The sequence below is a fragment of the Cystoisospora suis genome, assembly GCF_002600585.1.
Source record: "Cystoisospora suis strain Wien I chromosome Unknown contig_890, whole genome shotgun sequence".
Taxonomy (NCBI): Eukaryota; Apicomplexa; class Conoidasida; order Eucoccidiorida; family Sarcocystidae; genus Cystoisospora; species Cystoisospora suis.
In genome coordinates, this window is record NW_027153691.1 from 1 (window position 1) to 19375 (window position 19375).

The 19375-nt window shown below is 54.1% G+C and overlaps 2 protein-coding genes across 2 annotated transcripts; one reads left to right on the forward strand and one right to left on the reverse strand.

Moving 5' to 3' along the window:
- Positions 1-897: 897 nt before the first annotated feature.
- CSUI_002141 (peptidase family m3 protein) lies at positions 898-16507 on the reverse strand. Its single transcript, XM_068062343.1, has 15 exons — positions 14621-16507; positions 13942-14035; positions 12178-13617; positions 11244-11445; positions 10613-10682; positions 10049-10140; positions 9761-9827; positions 9055-9215; positions 8364-8476; positions 7442-7870; positions 6508-7108; positions 3964-5653; positions 2156-3833; positions 1324-1731; positions 898-1162 (listed from the first exon to the last, which is right to left on the reverse strand). Exons 3-12 carry the CDS (start codon positions 12314-12316, stop codon positions 5395-5397), a joined length of 2133 nt encoding a protein of 710 aa, XP_067925679.1. The 5' UTR covers positions 12317-13617; positions 13942-14035; positions 14621-16507; the 3' UTR covers positions 898-1162; positions 1324-1731; positions 2156-3833; positions 3964-5394.
- Positions 16194-19346, forward strand: CSUI_002142 (inhibitor of cysteine protease 2). The gene is made up of 3 exons (XM_068062344.1): positions 16194-16933; positions 17433-17901; positions 18361-19346. Exons 1-3 carry the CDS (start codon positions 16865-16867, stop codon positions 18516-18518), a joined length of 696 nt encoding a protein of 231 aa, XP_067925680.1. The 5' UTR covers positions 16194-16864; the 3' UTR covers positions 18519-19346.
- The last annotated feature ends 29 nt before the right edge of the window (positions 19347-19375 follow it).

A 19375-nucleotide genomic window follows, 5' to 3' on the forward strand; every position in this document is an offset into this window, starting at 1 on the left:
CAGCAGTGCGGAACCCTAATGAGCCGGCCAGCGACCTGAGGCTTTTTACTTCCTGTAACACAGCAAGTGCGCGCTTCCTCTGAGGGACTGCTGGAAGCTTGTCGACAAGCCATCTATACCCGGATATGCTACAATGGGTCTCTTTGAGTGTGATTTATGCAGACATGCCTCGAGCGTCCGGGTGGCCGCGCCAAGGCATCCCGACATAGACCTGGCATCCCTAATGAAGCATCACCCCGTTCGGTCCTGTCCCAGCGGGACACTTGTACCTAGGTGCAAGAGGGGGCGACAACGATCGCCAGCGAAGGTGACTTGTGTGTGTGTCTGTTACGTGAATAGCGCCGGGAAGTGAACCCTGCACGGGTGAACGCCCGTCACTGAACTGCTTGAGGCGATCCGCGTAGTCTCTGTCACTTCAGGTCCCTCTTCTGCTCGAGATTTTCTCTTGAACAGCACAGTATCAACGTTTTTCCTCTTCGTGCCATATCACCGCCTCCAGCAACATGATGTTACCTCGCGGAGGCTGGAAGACTTATTCGCCGCCATGATGCTGATCGGCGATTACTAGCGATTCCAACTTTCAGCTAACGGCGGGGAGGGCAGTGAGGAGTCACCTGGTGCAACGTGGATGCATCGAACAGGCTGCGGTGTCACTACAGCGTGGGGGCGGCTCCGCGAACGGTTGTTGCGCGCCCCGATGTTGTCTCTTATTCTAGGCGAGCTGTCCGGAGTTGCGCGCTCCGTTCCATTGTGCCGTAAGAGTAGTCTTCCGTTGCAATGAGGAGGTTTTCGATGGTCGGGGCGTTCTGCGCCCTGTCGTGTATTTTGCCTATGGCAAACGCCGAGAAAGGACAGGAGCAAGAAGAGTTCATTGGACCGCTCACGGCCAACATTGCAGGAGCAGTGGCGGGAGCGGCACAAGGTGCGCTTACAGGCGGTGTTGGAGGAGGCTTGATAGGGGGTGTCGTTGGGGGACTACTTGGGGGTGTGCCGCAGCCGGCGGGAGCTGGGCAGCAGGTGGCTGGACCACCCAAAGTTGGTAACTACCATGCTTGCTCACTGCACGTCTTCCAGGGAATTCACTAAACTCCCAGCCGTCAAGCTCATGCCAAACAAACATATGAAAATTTCCAAACGCGACCTGCAAAGCATTCTTGGAGACCTGCGCCAAGAAATTCGCAAACAGGTGGGGTAATCCCGCGACTCGATGAGGAAGGAAAAGCACACTTTTGTGACTTCAGGTGTACAATGTCGAAAAACAATACATGAACAAAGCAGTACCCGGACCGAGAGCACTATCATACTCTTCTGGTTCATTCTTACCCGGACCCGAGACACCGGTACAACGTCAACACTCTGAACAGGAGCCTGAAGGGCTTCGACGGACGGGCTGGTGTGCAGCGCTTTTTAGGTGTCGACCCGCCGGAGTCGCGGAGGCCCGTTGCTCGGTCGACCACATTGCCCGCTGTAAGAATCTGAGACGTCGGTTGAACCCACTGGGCACTGTGGCATGCCAACGGACGTCAGTTCAGACAAACCGATAGAGTGCTTCACCACGACGAGCAAGACGTTGTTGCTGAGGAGAAGTTCCGTGAAATAATTGATTCGTTGAACGAGGTGCGAATACAGCAGATGTCTTCTGAAGAGATCACGGATTTTGCCCGGCGCAGCTGTCTCAGATTGCCCGGAGAGAGAAGCCAGACGATTCTAAGGTGCAGAACGTAGGCCTGGCTGACGGTAAGTCCACAGTGCCCACAGCGCTCTCTTGAGGGAGTAGACGGGTTGGAGGACACTTCTCCAGGACCGCTGTGATGAGTGATCCGTACCCGGAGTGGATGTGCCAGCGTGCCATGTGAACCGAACCGCATCCCCCACCACCTTGCCGCTAATGCTGCAACAGGATGGATGAACAGTTCACTGACTCCGACTGCGCCCGGAAAAGCCAACAATTGTACCAGTAGCTTTTGTAGATGCAACACATGCCTAGACTCGTGAAATTATTTGTACGAGCATTACATTTCCTGTGTGCCGCAGTACTGGACACGGAAAACGTCCATAGGGAAAAGGGATTACAAGGCTGGTTAGTATGGGCCATCGCCTCTAGCATGTTTTGTGCTGCCTTCCTCAACGCCCCACTGCAGCGCGCGCCACTTACATCTCTCGAATGCTCTTCGCCACCAGTCCGTCCCCTGCAATGAAACGTCTTCGACTAGTCCTATACTTTCAGCCTTAGCTCAGAAGCTCAGAGCCTGCTCTCTGTAAGATAAAATGGACGAATACTTGGAGAAATCATGCTGGCCTCACTAGAACGGCACCTACCTTTGCAAGTCTTCGGTCCCCGGAAACGCTATGGCTCTCCTTACCAAAATTAAGCTATACTGTGAGAGCCGATCCGCAAGTGCAGCGCTTGAACGCCATGTTCACCCACATGGCAGGATACCCCACGCAAAGCGAGCAGTCTACTGTATGGAAGGGCGTCCAATGTGATCACATGTTGCTCTACGCGCTTTGCAATTTCGAAGGCAAGCCCCATTAGGTGCATCGAAGGGTCTTAGAAACGGAGAAATCCCAATGTGCTCGTCCCCCCAAATGACGCTCCGACGGCCTTGGAGAAAAAAGGCGCCTTCAGCGAAACTATACGGAGCTATGTGTCAGTCTGCATTTGCTAGATTCTAGTTTTACTGAGTGGTGCCCCTACAATTATTTGACAGGCTTAAGCAACTGCCGCCTAAGCAAAAAAGCGAGAGCTTTCTCAGGAACCGACTTCAGTCCGTAGCGCCCCGCAAACCGCACACAGTTTCGGGGCTGTAAACTTGGTAGGTCCGAGGCGCGGAAAAGTACCCTGCTCGCAACATCCCTCAACACCACCAGTCGCCCCAGCAAAAAAACTGTCCGTTCACATAAACCGACGACCGTAGTCACCTACGACGCACTGCTCTACATCAGATAAAGGTATATGGAAGGACGGCGCAGTCGACATCAACCCGGAGCGTGGTGTACTGCACAACAACAATCAGTCACACCTCTCAGCGTCTTGCTTCCGTGCAGCGTGTAGGATTCCAGTTTCGCTTCTCTGCCGTCACAGTCCTGAAAGGCAACCCGGGCCAAGGGGCACTCCTTACGTCGGCCCGAATCACAAAAGAGCAACTGTAAGGGCTCAGCCCGCCGCGCTACGGGCGCCGACCCCTGACAGTGTCTGGCACAGCTTCTGTTGTTCCCTTCGACCGCTTGAACCAGACGATGAGAAGACCCAGAAACACGAGAATGATGAATGTGCCGCTAAGCCAGCTCATACAAAGAACCCCGTCCACCTCCCCGGGCTTCCAATCTTCGTTCGAATCGTGAAATTCAACCCCGCCACTATCAGGGGTATCCAGAGCTGCCCGAGTGGGTGAAGCCGGGACAGAAAACTGAGCTTTACTGTCATCCATCTCTCAGTGAACTGGGACAGCTTAACGGGCTGCAGTGTGTAAGGGTGGCTCGACGTGAGTCCCACTATCTACAAAAACAAAAGAAGCTACGAATGAAGAAAAAAGCGCCTCCACGCGGTTGACTGTCTCGGGATACTAGCGGCCACGACTCATCAAACAAAGACGCCCAACATCACAGTAAGCGAAATATCAGCGTGATTACAAAAGTGCTGATGTGAGGAGTCCAGGACCCAGGAAGGAAAAGGGCGGCACGGGCTGGCACACCGGATACAGCGACCAGACAACGTACCAAAAAAAAGAGACGAGCTGCTCACGATTTCTTGACTTACTTCGGTGACAAGTCTCTGCACACTTTATCCGGGAACTGCTAGGCTTCAGAAGTACTCAGAACTGAGCTGTTTGCTGTACAACCGAACAGAGAGAACGAGTCACCGGTGCCTCTCTGGAGCCGCACTCTAAAGCACACTACCAAAAGAGTTGTGAAGGCCTAGAGCTGAGGTGGTGGGCAACAGAAGATTTTGTCCAACCTCACCTCCACTAAGCGGGAAGACGTTTTCCAAACTGGTCGCCAGCACGCTCCTAAGCGCTAGTATACAACGTGCGCACTGTTAGCGGTACGGGGCAACGCAGTAGTGTACTTCCGGCTCGAATAGTCGTGCCTCTCCGTTAGCTCCTTGAGCTGCAGAAAGGCTGGGTGTTCACGCAAGACGGGCTCGGGTATAAAGTGACGACGTGGCACCGAACCCACAGCTTCTTCAGCGCCGTAGCCGCGGAGCCAGCTCTGCCCACCACCCAGACCGGCCTACGTCCGGCTGCGGACTCCAGAAAAGTCGGCCGAATTAGCGTTACCAACCTCGTCCCCGCTTTAGCACCAGTGACTTGCAAATCGTGCAAGACAGGTTACAAACATCCTTAGAGACTGACACTGACAAGTCTTTCAGCCTTCTTGAATGGGGGAGACGTCTTGCACGGCAGGCCTGCTGCCGCGCACCCGTCGACAGCCTGTGGTTTCCTTTCGTTGACCCGCTGGTTCTTGCTCTGTAGAGCCTCGGCGTTTGCGGGCCGGCGCGATGGTCCGCTCTGTGAAAAAGTAGATAACTGACCCAATACTTTTGCAGCGCAGCACACCTGCTCTTCAGGGAAGTCAGTGCTTATCACGGTACGTGACCAACCGTTTCGCGACTTCGTATCAAGGTGGAGGCTACACAGGCGGTTGGCAGCGCCCCAGCAACCACGTTGCCCAAGAGAGAGAATCATCTTCTCTTCATCTTTCCGTACATCGGTCAGACATTTTGGTACTTTCCGCGCGACCTGCCGTATTACGGAGCGAGTCCGCGACCAACCATCTCCATAAGGAGTAAGATTGGCCACAGGCCATCCTGGAATTCACATCGAGGCAGCCTCAATCTCAGGCCAGCATCCCCTGTGCTGGGCTGGGGTACCGTGGTGGGACCTGCTTTGCCGCGAAAAATTTCGCAGCCTAAGATCCGCATACGCTTTCTGGCAATGCATCTCAATGGTTGAGCGTCCACCCGCGAGTTACCTGGCTGCCACTCTGAATGGCGGCTACACCAGCCCCGACGACGCGGACTTCAGTAAGAACCACGTCTACGGGCAGGCCCCGTCTACGGACAGGCAGGCAGGCACTGACTGCTGTTGTTGGCACTGGCGTATAGCGTTGATTGGTATCACACCGGTTACTTGCACTCGGCGGAACTTGAAGCAGTTGTTTCCCTTTGCATGAAGTCCTCGCGTCGCCGCTCCCGAGTCGCCCGAGCTTCCCAGCGGGCGATAACTACCAAGCGACGCTGGTGCAGCATGTCTCTCTAGATACCCGGCCGGTGTCTCAGACTAGGGCATTGCAAGGTTGCCAGCTCTGTTACTTCGAGAAAGAACGGGGAGGCCCGTACGAAAGTTCGCTCTAACAAGTGCACCTTCAACTGAGCAAACTGTCAGCGACAGCTCATGTCAACTGCAGTCCTGCCGAAGAATCTTCTGCTGTTCGAAGGTCTTCAAGAAAAGGCTCTAGCGGTAGCAAATGCGGATTCGCGACCAGGTGCTGTTTCTCATCGGCGCTGACTCCGGGACCTGCCAGACCCATCACGGGGTGTAAGGAGCAGTCAATAGATCCCCGTCTTAGAATCGCATGCAGGCGCTCTCCGGTTGCACGGCTGAAAGGGTCGACAGCAAATGCGTGCTGCCACGCGAAGCTCGACATTACCCTGAAGACAACACAGAGAGAGCATGCATGTTGCCCAGCGAGACAGGAACTGGGCGGTCTGGGGTTCGTGAGTCAGTGTTGGGGTGCCGGTGCCGCATCACATCGATATTGCCATTCCAGAGCAAGAAGCGCAGCGGAATCTGCAGTCCCGGGTGACATGAGTGGGATTGCCAAATCAGCGATGAAACGGTAGTCGCTACCTTGGCGGTCTGCGCAGCAAACTCCTCCAACGAACAACGGTGTGCGCACTCGATTCATCTTCTGACTCGCTGGGACACTTCGCGCTCGAAGGCTGTTGGTGCACAGAGCTCCGCAGTAGGCTCTGCAGTGTTTGGTCACTTCAGATGGCCTGCGTGGGCCTTGCACCCAACGTTGAACTTCCACTGATTAGCTCCTCAAGGCAGAGCAATACTTTGCTCCCAGTTTACTGCACGTCTACAGCAAGAAAAACGACAATGTGCTGCCTGAAGAGGACTCATAGCGGCGAAAGTTCACTTGTACCCAAAGATCAGCAGGGTCTTCTCTTGCGAACTACGCCCGCAGTGTAGACTCCGCGAAACAACTGAGTCATCACTGCAACAGCTTTGTCACACGGCGAGCGCGTTTCAGCTCACCCGAAGTCACCACAGCTTCGGAACGGCGTTCGAACTCAGCTCCTGCACTACAAGGTGGGGGGGCGGGGGTCTCCCATGTTGTGCCGGAGTGTGGGCTTCATACCGACACAAAGCGAGGCCATCACTGGCAGAGCACGAAACTACATACAATGTTGTTTTCAGGTCGCCCTGGAACGACCAAGCTGAACCCTTGCGCTTACTCCGAGTCAAGTACACCCGATAAGCATCAATAGGTCCGCACCTGCAAAGGAGATAGCAGAAGTAGCTGCCTCCGTAGTGAACCAAATGCTCGAATCTCGTCATCTGCGGCTTTCCCACGAGGTCACAGACTGTTACTCCAGTCATGCTCTCCTCCGCCGTCACTAACCACTCATGTCTGCTGTACGCCGTGTCTATCCAGTCCCGCAGTGCTTGCAGCTCTTCCTCAACGTTCAAAGCTGGTCTTGCCGCGGTGGGCGAGAACGCTTCTTTCCCCGGACTCTGAAACCCAGTCTCATTGAACAGTTGACTAGATTCTGATGACGGGAAAAAGGAGTAAAAGGCCTGGTCCATGAGTGCATGAAGGAGCAGCTGAAGCGCCTGCAGGTGTGCAAAGTTGCAAGACGGGACTGTGGCCGCAGAGTCAGATAGGTCAGACGGAGACAGCACGAGGGCGCGCGTAAAGTGTTCAAAGAGATTTGAGGGAAACTCCGCGAAGTCCACTGCACCGCGGGTTCCCGAAAGGTGTTGCAACTCTGTCTCAGAAATTAGTGAGTGCAGAACGTGGCCGAACTCGTGCAAGAGACTTCGACTCATACAAAGTGGGAGGAGAGTATCGGTCAACATCTTCTCCAAATCGGCGCCTGGAAAGAAAGACAGATGTGAGCCGCAATCCCGCCAAATGCTCGGCTCGGCACTATTTGCCCGAAATGACCGCCGACTCAGCCGCCCGCCGGCAAACTACACAGTAAGAAGCCCTTTCATCATGAGCGAGCAATTACTATCGCTATGTCGCACCCCAAGTCGAGGCTTCTGGGTTGTCGGGTATCACGGCTAGGAAATGTGTTCATCGGCTCCCGTGCCCGAAAGGGCTGAGCCTCGTGGCTCCGCAGCTTTACAGGCCGACGCACAGCGCCTGACTCTCGAGTAACTGCTTACAACTGAGTGATTCCTTGTCGTGGTTCGTTTCTTCGTACCTGCTCCTCTGTCGTCCATCACGCAGCCGTGTGGAACTCCACCAGGAGGTGAAAAGCTGCAGACGAGCGCACTGCACGGCACTTGCCTCAGGATTCTTTTCTCTCTGCATGAAACAACTGCCCGTCCTGGGTTTCCGGAACCGGTGGGAGTTGCTTCTGGTGCGCTGTTGACTAAGTCCTCAACGGATGAGAGCCACAGCGGACCACCCAACCGCCACCCCTGCGAATCGGCGTAGGAGAGATTTTTCGAGCCTCTCACCGTGAACTGGGCGAGCAGCCGTGTCTTCGACGGGCGAGACCACAAATCCAGGTAGAAGACGCCTCTTAGCGAAGAAGGAGAACAGGGAGACGATGAGCACAGACGGACGGCCCGGGTGCGGGGGTCTTCGTGGAGCTCAAACCGCAGTACACTCCAGTGCCATGTCTCGCCTGCAACACCGAGGAACGCGGGGAGCTTTACATACAAGGAGGCCTAATGGAAGAAGACGAAAGGGCTGATGAGTGGCATCGTACCCACCGACTGGGCCTAGTCACACATCTGCGCTCCGAACGAAGCCAGCGCGAGTGGGTCTGCAAACAGCTCGGAACGAAGCGCTGCACCACGATTCGCACATACATGAGTTTGCTTCAGGCGTTCATCAAGTTTCGCCACGGCCCTGGCAACGCGCGCACGGGCAGGGGTTCGCACCACCAGCTGTCGGCAGCAAAAAAACTGCCGCAGGACTTCGACTAGATAGAGTGACAGACGTGGAGCCCAAGCCGTAATTTCGTGTGGCTGAGTTCAGGAGGCTGGTGTGGTCACGGTGCCCTGCCCAAACTGGCGGGGAGGGGAGAACGCCACAGGTTGAGTCTCCGCTTGACTGTTCGCTTTGCGGAGAGTCCGTCGGATGAACCTAACTGGCAAGCACCGAAGCATACTTGCCTTTCGCCGGCGTAGTGCGCACCAGCCGCAGGCCAAGAAGGCGTTCGACCAGAGTTTGCATGCCCTCTAACAGCTGCTGAAGGGACACAGCCGTCCGCTGTCGGAGGTGGCGCCTAATGAAGTAGTCAGAGAGAACACGAACAGGGCGCTTGCCGTGCTACGTACTACCGGGAAGGCGAGGAAAACAAATTAGCAAAATGCGCAAGGAAGATCTAGGCATGAACCGAGGAGGCAGAACGTTAAACGACACGCATTTTTGCCCGAAAAAGAGTCGAAGCTGCGGAAGGACTAGGCGGGAGGCACACAAGCGTCACTTCATCGTAGGCTGTGCCGAAAAAAATTTGCGGTTGGAATTGCGCCGAACTTTTACGCGTTTGCAGCTGGCAGCAGGCGCAGGCACAGAGAGTCCAGAGAAGGGAAGCGAGGAACAGCGCCAGATCACACCAGTCCAGATGCGAAAGACGCCAACGAGACAGGGCAGGGCAGACCACTGCGACAGGTGAGAGCAAGGCAGAGACAGAAACAAAGTAAACTCGCGACAAGTCGCATGATGTTCTTCGTTGCCTTCAGAAAGAAAGACTACAGATTGCTACGCATGATGAGATAGAAGAAACAGCAGATCCATTAGTCGTGTCTGCACGGACTTATGATCTGGTCGAACAAGTAGTCCTGTCACACTCCTCGAGCTCACTTGCTGTCTGTCTGTCTTCGGTGATATTGGTGCATGAGAAATCGCAAATCCCACGGCCGCATCTCAGCGAACTTTATAGCGGACGTGCCATGGGGTGGTTTCAGCAGTCCTTGGGCCATAGCAAAATTGGACACGGTCTCAAGCTCCTGTGTCACTCCGGGCTGCACAGCGGAAGGAATATACGCTCCAAATTGGCTAGGGTGCAACATGGCACGCACTCAGCGGGCTTGCTGTGCCAAAAACCACCTGCAGTTCTTCTAAATGAATAAGCGGGGCGCTGAGAACTGGACAGCCCCGGCTGAATGATGCAACGAGCGGTGCGACACATGTATACAGAGACATGTGTCGCACCGCGGAGAGAACACACATGCGGTGACAACAACTCGACAGAGGAGACGTTGGCCGGGGACAGGCTGGACTTCTCCTCACGAGAGGAGAGAACAAAGAACTCCTCTCGCTTGAGGCGGATGCGACAGTGACGCGTATGATTGCTTCTTCTTTGGAAAACGACATCGCCTCCCGGAGTGCCTCAGTAACAAAGACACCTCTAGGATCCAGTACTAGAGAAAATTGTTGGAATAGAATGAACGCCATTGAAGGACACAGAGAACTCTTGGTACTAGCGTGACCGGATCACTGTCTACCTGTTCAGCACCTCCGGAGATGGCTGACGCACTTTCCGTAATAAAAAGTACAGCGAACTCACCCGCAATGCCTCGAGAAGGCGCGAAAGGAAGCTGTCCACCGCCGCCGGAGTCCTCAAAATGCCATCACTGCGGGTAGAAGCGGCAAAAAAAGACCATCTCGAACACAAAAAAACCGGATGTGTACACCCAATACTACTAACATGCGAAGCCTGCAGTCTCTCCCACAAGCGTTGTTTCGCCTTTCTCTACGAGAAACGAACCAACAACAGAAGAGGCCCGCCCGGACTAGCCTCTCTAAGGTCGGGTACGTACTGGTGAGCCAGTGGAGAATTATGCCTGAGACTGACCGCTGAGCGTAGGCCGTCCACGAGCTGTAACCTCTGAACCGGGCCAGCGCTTGCCGGAAACGCAGAAGGTGAAGCAGGCGTCGCTCACACTCCTGATAACATCAAAGACAGAAAGGATACAGCAGCTGACAGGTTTGAGTCACCCTGATGTGCAAGTTCAACAAATGGTCACTAAGCAAGCGGGTCACGGGCCTGGCAGGAGAGCAGGTGGATGACTACGTAGCTGTACTTGCTTACCTAAGCCGCACTCGCGGGTGTCCCTGCCTGTCCGTTGCTGTCGCTAACACGAGACTGATGCCTGCGCGGATCTCTACTGTAACTGCCCTTGAAAACGAGCCTCTGCTTTCCAGGGATGCTACCTTCAAGCCGAAATAAAGAGCTGCGGCAAATCATCTTCCGGGAAGACCGACTTGTGTTGTAAGTTTCAATAGTACTGAACGGGACTACGCACTAAAGTTCTTCGGATCCGGCAGGAAAGTAGTTAGCACGCCACGTCCTCTAGGACCAGAACGCGAGCAAAAGCACACTGAAGTAAACGAGAGAGAACCTATTCCCGAGACTTGCCTCATCGTCCCGAGTCGCCGTCCGTTGGAGCTGGTAGATGTCACGGCGTAGCTCAGCATCGCAAGACTCTCTGCAAAGATTGCAGCCCACGGAGCAGAAGGCCAGCAAAAACGTACACGGACCGACTGCCCTACGCGCCCTATTGCGAAGAAAAGTAGTGCACAAGCAGGACGGATCTGAATTCCGTCCTGGCCCCCAAGTATCGTCGGTCCTTAGAAGACCGCAGTGCGTCCCAGGACCGCCCCGGACTGCTTCCCTAGTCATGGTTCTTTTCCAACTGCTGAGGAGTTTGTTTGTTTGCACTGTGTGTAGTCGTTAGAAGCGTAATCTGTGAAAGCAAATCACGTACGGCCACTATTGCAGATCTTTCTCTTGACGCGGAGTTTTATGTGCACTCTCCCAGCTGTCGAAGAAAACCTCAGCATAGAAGAAGAGACAACTTGAGAGTCTTCCAGCTGCCCGGTCGCGTACCAAGCGGTGCCACTGGTGAGACGCTTTTGAATGTAGGTTGGTGGCGTCCCGTCTGCGAAGTTCTTGCGTTGTGAGGTGTTACAAAGGGAGAAGGAATCACGCAAGCGATTACTCAAAACCAAGGGGTATTATATACACACGCATCCCACCCACTTCATACTTGAGAAGTGTGTGTGAAAGTTCACTATCTGCAGTCACAAAAATACAGTCACTCTTCTTTCCTCCTCGCCCTCCACGGATGCGTCGTCTGATAGACGAAAACAAGCTGCTGTCTCCTTGTTGCTGATGCTCTTGGATCGCACGTGCTACTATGTCCGGGTGCACCCCAGAGCGAAGCATGGCGGCCGCCGGGATCCACAGTCCTGAAAAAGGAAAGAAATATGCCTCCGCAAAAACCACATTTCGTCACTCGGGACATTCACAAAAACACAGACATGAGATGTTTGCGCAGCGACTACAGACCCTTCATCGATCTAATGTGTTCTCGACAATGTTGGCCGAGGTGAAAGTACCAGCGCGGGTCTGCAGGGACGAAAACACACTTCAAGGGCTTTATTCTCCAGAAAATTCAGATGAGGCAATTCGACTTTGGCAAAGTGTTTCCCCTGACACGCGGACAAAGGCCAGCACCAACTGAGTTCACCGCCAGAACGCTAAAGCTGACAGACTGCGAGACTGTTTTAGTTCGAGCCTTGCTCTCCCACTCCACAGAACAATTCCCTGGCGACTCGAGCTGAAGTGAAGGTGACAGGGCGAGTGAGTAACTACGTGATAAACCCGCTGTCGAGACCTGCGTGGGCCAAAGGAAAGAGTACAGCGCTGTTCTCAGGACATCGTGACCTTGTGAGAAGCCGGACCACGCCGGAAAACCTTGACGGAATAGTGGAGAGCGCGAGCCAGGGGGCAGGTTTCCTGTTAGGACCAAGCCCCAACCGGATGGTGTCGTCACGCGGGGACGATAAAGTCAGAACATGCATACTACTGTACTTGACGCGGAAGCAGAGAGCACACATAGACGGGAGCTCCGACGGGACCAGCCACCAAGTGATTCATTTTCTCACATGGTACTGCTGTGTATGCCTCCCTCCACCTACCTTCCTGATGGCGGGGCTCTCCCTGGTACTGCGCGATATCAGATGCAAGTGCAGCCTCTTCGGCCACGAGGGAGAGGTACCGGTTCTGCAATGCGAGGCAACGAGACAAGGGCATCGCCAGTACGTCCCAGGCATCCATTCAGACTGAGAACACAACGGACCCGTCAATCACTTTATCTTAGCGACGGAATAAAGCGCTTGATGCTGATATAAGGAGTCCTCTTGTTACTATAGCTACTGACGCCTTCCTGTCTTGCAAGTGTCGAACTCAGATGTAGATAAATGACAAACATGATTCTAGGCGATCTGGCTCTTAGCTCTAGAAAACCATCTAGATCCTTTTTCGTCTACGCGGGGCAGCTGAAGCACAGTGACCTTCACATGGTAACTAATAAACCCAGGGGCACGCGCGCACATTCAGACCGACGCCTACATGTACCAGAAATGGTATCGGGGCCAAGCTGCATCCGTGGTCTTAGCATCTACAGAGACTATCTGTGGGTCTCCATACAGAACCCTGAAAAGACTCCGCACTCGCACCAGCGAGGAAGTTCCAGCGCCGGAGGTTCAGAAGCGCCATCTCGCTGAACCCAAAAGAAGAGCCAAGAGAGGATGAGTGCCGCTGGCCCGTAGCGCGGGGCTACACAGAAAGGCGCGTTACTCTTTGGCGGACCGCTTAGGTGACTTGACGCCTGAAGAAAATGACTTCCGACCATTCAGAGAAAGCAACCGTTCTTAGTGAGATTGTCGTAGTGCCTGTGCAATGGCACGTTCAGGATGGCCTGGTGGTGGTGCTGCTGCTTCGGGTCTACGCAAAGGCCAGCTACGCAATGTCGAGGTAGTCGAGCCAGGGTAGCAACGGTGGACGTTTTCAGACAGCTCTGGGCCGACATTTATGGTTTATACTTTATTTCTGGAGAACAGTTCCGCCTTGGGCACCTGACTGTACACTAGGAAACTGACCTTCTCTACAGCCTACCGCCAGCGACACACTGGGCCACTTTCAGCACGCTGCACCGATAGGCACACACGTGCTGCCGGACTAGATGTTTCAACAGTATTCGGAGACCGTAATGCCTGTCTCCGAAGGCGGGATCTTGATTGCACCGGCGCACGTGTCGATCCAGACACACATTGCCTGAAGTACGAATGTGTGGAAACACGTAGCTGCGCACACTGCAAGCCCCATCAACGTCTTCTACTTGAGACACAGAAACCAGGGCCTACCTTCTGATCAGGCTCAAGAAAAACTCCCTGCTGCTCCATCGCCTCTCGCATATTCCTCAGCACGACTCTCTCCTCGCTGCTCAGCCCTTGGCCCTGATATTCCTCGGTGTCGTTCAAGACGCCCGCCTGCTCGGCTTGTGCTGTTCGAAAACAGGCTGCGTCCCCAGCAAGGCCGCCGTCCGCCAAGCTCAAACGCTGGAGCTGCTCGTGTACCTACACAGGAGAAAAAGACGAAGGTCCGTACCTACCACTAATCACTAAAGTCACTGAGATTGGTACGTAACTAAAAGGTAGTCGCTTCACGGGCACTACCTCCGCCATCCTTGAAGGGTTCCCTGTCAGGCGAGTGAGTATATCCCATGTGGGCTGGACTGGCACACTGATTCCCGCGAGAAGGCCGCATCCAAGTCCGTCCGCCTCTATGTTCGAACGGAAAAAAGAACTTCGCACTTAGAGGCGCCGCGCTGAAGCGGTCACAACACGCCAGCCCGAGGACGTTGCAGAGCACTGACTTGCACATGATCATAGGGAGCTCACCTTGTTGTTCACGTTGACCCGACTCATGAACTCCTGCACGTGCATGACAACCTCAGCAGCTGCTTGCTTCCACTGTGCTTCCGGGTGAACCTGGCTTGAGAAGCGCAAACGAGTACAAATAGACCGGCCAGTGTATCTATGTGAAGAAACGGTAAACATCGTCATGCACACAAGTTAACAGGTGGGGTATCTGCACACTTCTACAGACACATGTATACTCACCGACAGATAGGTTCACCTCGCCGCAGTCGCTCTCTGGCGAGCCAACGGCTGCTGCTAGTGTTTCATCTGGTGCCTCAGCGTCAGGACCACAAAGACAGTTGCAAGAGTGTTGGAGAAGCCGTCGGCTGCACTGCTCCATATTCCCAAAATTCCACTCGTGTCACCGTTGACAGCTCTTTTGCAAGATGGGGGCGTCACGGGCCTAAGGCGAAATGGATGCACATAAATGTAGACAGTTATGCAAACCACTTCGGCGAGAGCATTTACGAGTTTAACCAAAAAAAGATTCAGGAACGCACTAGGTATGGGACAAACTTCATATCTGTCCACAAAAAGCCACATTGCACCAAACCTGCTGCTTATGGGTGGTTGTGCGCGGCTAAGAAACAACGAGAACGTCGTACTACGCGCAGACGGGTGTTCGCCTTCACTTGCCATCAGATGACGGTGGACGTACCGGATAAGTTCCGCAGCATCGGCCACCTTACACAGCGTGTTGCTCACAGCATCGAGAGCCTGGACAGCTCGCCGAGCATCCTCCAAAAATGATGCTCGCGTGGCAGAATGATACGCCAAGGAAACATCCGCGTCAGTTGGCAGCGTTGACGACGAGACAGGCGACGAATAAGAGGAGGGAGACAAGGCAGCTGAGGTGGAGCAGGACACCGGGGCGCCACCACCTGGAGAATTGTTCGCGGATTCAACCGGCGAAGGGAGACCAACTGAGGAGGAAGTGGAGGAGGCGACACATGCTGAGGGCTGCGATCCACCACAACGCGTTTCATTTCGGTGCAGATCATCAGACGAAGGAGCGGCGCACATGTCAACCGGTGCTCCGCCCGCGGCAAGAAGGCGTTCACAATCGAGAACCGCTCTCCGACCGAGAGCAACAAGCTGGTCAGGCGTATGCACACCTGGCAGCTCCAGAAGCCCTTGAGTGTCTTCTTCATAGCTCTGCGATAGTCTTTCTCCTCCCTCAGTGGTCCTGCTAGGGAGCCTAGAGGCGATAAGTGAAAGGAAATTGTTCTTAAGGGAGGACCCTGACAGCCGTTCACGCGAAGAGAAAGAACAGAAAGAGAAGCGTCCGTGTAACACACCAGGTTTGTGTGATGTATAACAGACATCTGAGAAATAAACAGGGGAGGACCCCGACTGGAAGGAAGCACAGGAAGGCGACGACCAAGAGCCCGAGCTACGCGAAGTGGAGAGAATAGACAGGACTCGAGGAACTGGTCTACCAGAGAAGCAGTCAGACTCATGAAGAGCCCAACCCCGAAATATGGGAGGCGGCGAGACAACGCGCGAGAGGGGGTAGGACTTCATCTTGCACACCCGAGCAGACGGGAGGCAGAAATGCTCCGGAGAGGAAGAGTACGGAGGCAGCGACGGAGCAGAACGACAAAGGAAGAGACAAAGGCGACTTCTTGAAAAGAACACTTCGAGGGAGGTCCTACGAGGAAAAATTTCAAGTCGCTCGGAATACGACTCTGTGTTCTGATGTCTGCCCGTAGTATTGCCGAGAAGTCTGTGCTCCCATGGGTGAATGATAACAGGCAGAATAGAAGGAGTGGCGTCGACAGTACACGAGACTACCAGGACCGACGCTCCGCGTTCACTTCAGTAGAGGAATGCGTGGAATTTGTGTCCTCTGTGAAGACAACTGGTAGACAGGCGACGTGCGGAATTCAAAGAATCCACTCGGGAGGATGGAGGAGAGCCGAAGCAACGACGGAGAGTACGAAAGCCAGCGAGCGAACAATGCTGTCCAGCGGCCCGCGAAGCCACAAGAAATACACGGTGAGAAAGCGCAGGCGCGTAGACAACTTAGGCCTGGCTAGCCGAGTCATTCACAATGATAGTGCAAGTCAACAGTTGGACAGAACGAGGAAAAACCTGTCCCTTTTTACTTGAATACTCCTGCTCGATTGTCGTTTAAGACAGTGCATGCAGTCGCTCTCAGCAGTGCAGGTCCAGTGTAGCAGTCACCGCTCGTCTGGATCTCTTTCTTCGCGCTCCCAGAACATAGGTTGGGAAAGCTGAAGCGAAAAACAGGCTTGACATACACCTGCCCTATCAACCGGGAGTGCTTCTGCATACTCCACTTTTTATACGGATTAGCGGGGCCTAGAATCCGCGGCAGTGCCGTAAGTCAGGAAGGCGAGTTAGTGGGAAGCCCTAGGAGCCCTAGGAGACGCCTAGCTACGTTCCACGTCCGACGGGCTCTACGAGGGGCGTGATTCTTGGAGAAAAATACTACCTAAAGAAATGCCGATCTGGTATTCACTGCGACGTCTCGGTGACGCGTAGCTTGGGGCCTCTTAGCTTGCTCCACCCCGAGACACGCACTCTCTTGGAGACGCCGTTTAGGTCGTTAGTGACATATTCACTTTTCTTTATTTTGGTGTGTGCCAAGGCGAGGGTTGGTGTTCTTCTTGTCCTGCTTTTTTGCATCTCCGCCGCTTCCTCTTCAATCGGTAACAGTAGCGTTGTACAATACTGTGCTGGCCCTCCCTTCTCTGGTTGCGCATCGCCGTCCTTAAGTCCGCACTGGAACAGAAACATCGTTTTCTTCTTCGAGGTCGACATATATCCAGCCGGTTTCAGACATCGTTTTCCCTCTGGTGTTGCTTGCCAGTGCCCTCTTCAAGAAGCTGAAGCTATCACTTCTTTGGGCCTGCTCTGGGTACTACGTTGCGGCGGAATGGGAGGCTCGAGTGGGCAGCGTCTGTGTTGGGGGGCTTTCGCCGTGGTTTTCGTTGTCATTGCTGCGGTAAGTCTGGCCAGACGACTGTTGTGGCTCGGAGTGTAGTGAAGATTGAGTCCCTGCGCCCCGAATGTTGTTCGCCGACCGCGTGGCGCGGAGTGTGCGGGCGTTCACACACGCATACAGTCGTGGAGTGACACCGTTTGCCTGTGGCACTCCATACAGAGAGGGTACAGAACAGGTAGCAGCACGGTCAGGATCTTCACATTGCGGTTTAGCCCATTCTCTGCGGAAGCTCCGTAGGAGTCTGTTCCGTATTCTACGGCTCACAGAGGAATGGATGGGAAGTCCGTTAATCCATTCATGTCTGAGCATGCTATTACTTCCGCTGAGTGTGGTGCAGGTATGGTCCATTCACAAAATCGAATATGTCGTGTGGGCGCATTGATGGTAATTCGTTTGTTTCTCCGAGGGAAGGCCACGCGTTATACACACAACATTTACCCACGGTCTTACACCATTCTGGCGTTCTCCACAGTTTCTTTTGTCCCTACCCCGTTCACAGGGCCCCTGCCAGGTTACAACCTCAGAGGCGGGCGACAAAAGTGACACAGCTGTGGCTCCTGTCTCCGGAACATGCGCGGGCTCTCGAACACTCAGCTTTTTCCCGCCGGAGAGGATAAAGGAGGAGGACGGAAAGAAATCTACAGGAGTTGACGTTCGGTATAGCCGTGCGCGAGGTCTAGTAGGGTCCGAAAATGCTCTGAAAGTGGAGATACCTGCTATACGGGGAACAGGTTACGTCTTAGTTCTCTTAGATATTTATCCTGGATTAGACATCCCGGAGGACTTGAGGAACGAGATTCGAACTAGACTCGGTGGCCCGAGGGTGCAGGAAGATGCGGAAGACGGTAAGACTGATGAGAAAGACTCCAAGAAGAAGGAGGAAGAAAAGAGTGTACTGTTTCAGAAAATCTTACGAGAGCCCACCAGAAAGTTTGGTCTGACTGCAACGGCTCCCGAAGGAATCAGAGGTAAGGCTGCGGACACGAGATTCAAACAAGACAAAAGCAGAAGTGAGGCAGGGGGGAAATCTTTCTATACACCAGCGTTTGACGTACTACTGTTGGCCAGCATTGTGTGTGTGTTCTAAAGAATCTGCTGAGCCGGACAGATTGCCTAACAACGTGCCCGGACAAAACGGACCGCAATCATACATTTCGCACCATACACGTGTGTCACAGGTCGTGGTGATGAGCTTGATGGTTTTGGCGTTCTGCCGTGCGTGGGTGTCCTTTCGGAGCTAGTCACCGTGCACGGACCACGGCTGCGCACTGTCGTCGTGTACCTGACAGGACGACTGCACGTAGAAGCGGAGTTGGAGCGGACTGTCTGAATACATGAAACAAATGTACCCGGTTCGCCGTTTCCTGGTGTAAGCTTGGAACCACAGCTGCGCTTACGCGTGCGGTTCCCTCCTCTCTGTTTTGCAGTTCCGGCGACAAAGAAGGGCGTAGGTAGTCAGCATCTTTACGTGAGCGAGCTGACAGCGGAAAAAGCGGGAGACTTCACTGTCGCCTACGCTTCGGTTCGCCCGTGGAATATCAACGACGACCCGCAGGTCTACTTTGCTCTTGTTCACTTCGACTGAAAGCAGTAGGATACAGTGGTGCTAATCTCGGGTATGCATTTTCCCGCGGGGATATTCAGTTCAGCAAGGCTACTCCACGGGAAAGTGAAGCCGGGTTCTTTGTACAGCCTTGAGCCTTATAGTATGTACGGTTGTACCGGGCAGGTGACGCTGGATACAGTCGGTACGAAGTCGAAACAAGGCAGTTGACGGTGAATCGGTGGCTGAACAAAGTATCGTTAATCTCCTGGAACCTTGTTACGTTCCGTCCAGTTGAAGGTAGAAGGTATGTTAGAGAACTAGACGGGTGGTGAAGCACATTGTTTTATCGATAGTCCACTCTCAATCGTTCTCGTTACGAGAAGCAGAAGTTATAGGAATGCGAAAGAAGTATATCTGGCTCCAACAAATGCTACCGGACACGGTTGGGTCCAGATCGTCATGTACTGCCACGAGGGGGCACGAGTGGCTCACGGCGAAGGCAGGCCGTAGGAGTTTGCAGGCCAGTAAGAGTTTCGCATAGAACAATCCGAAACATGGTTGTTCCCGCAACTCCGTTCGTTTCACAGATCCGCTCCACCGTGTCCCGCACCGTCACAGTGATCAACCACACATCACACACTAGACCACAGCACATCTTTTTTTTTCCCTCTGTGAGAGCACCGGTTCACAACAAGTGAGACCGTCAGATGGTAAACCGAGCGTTGCCAGATCGTGTGTGGTTTCCTCTCTCGAGAACCTGGCAGTCCTTTTCACAAGATGGGTACAGCCACACCCAGGAGGGTTTGCGCCATCATGTGCCGTCTTCGGGGCGGCATTCGTGTGGCTTGGAGTTCGCGTGCTGCCATGAATGTTCGGTGTACGTGTAAGTTTTTCTT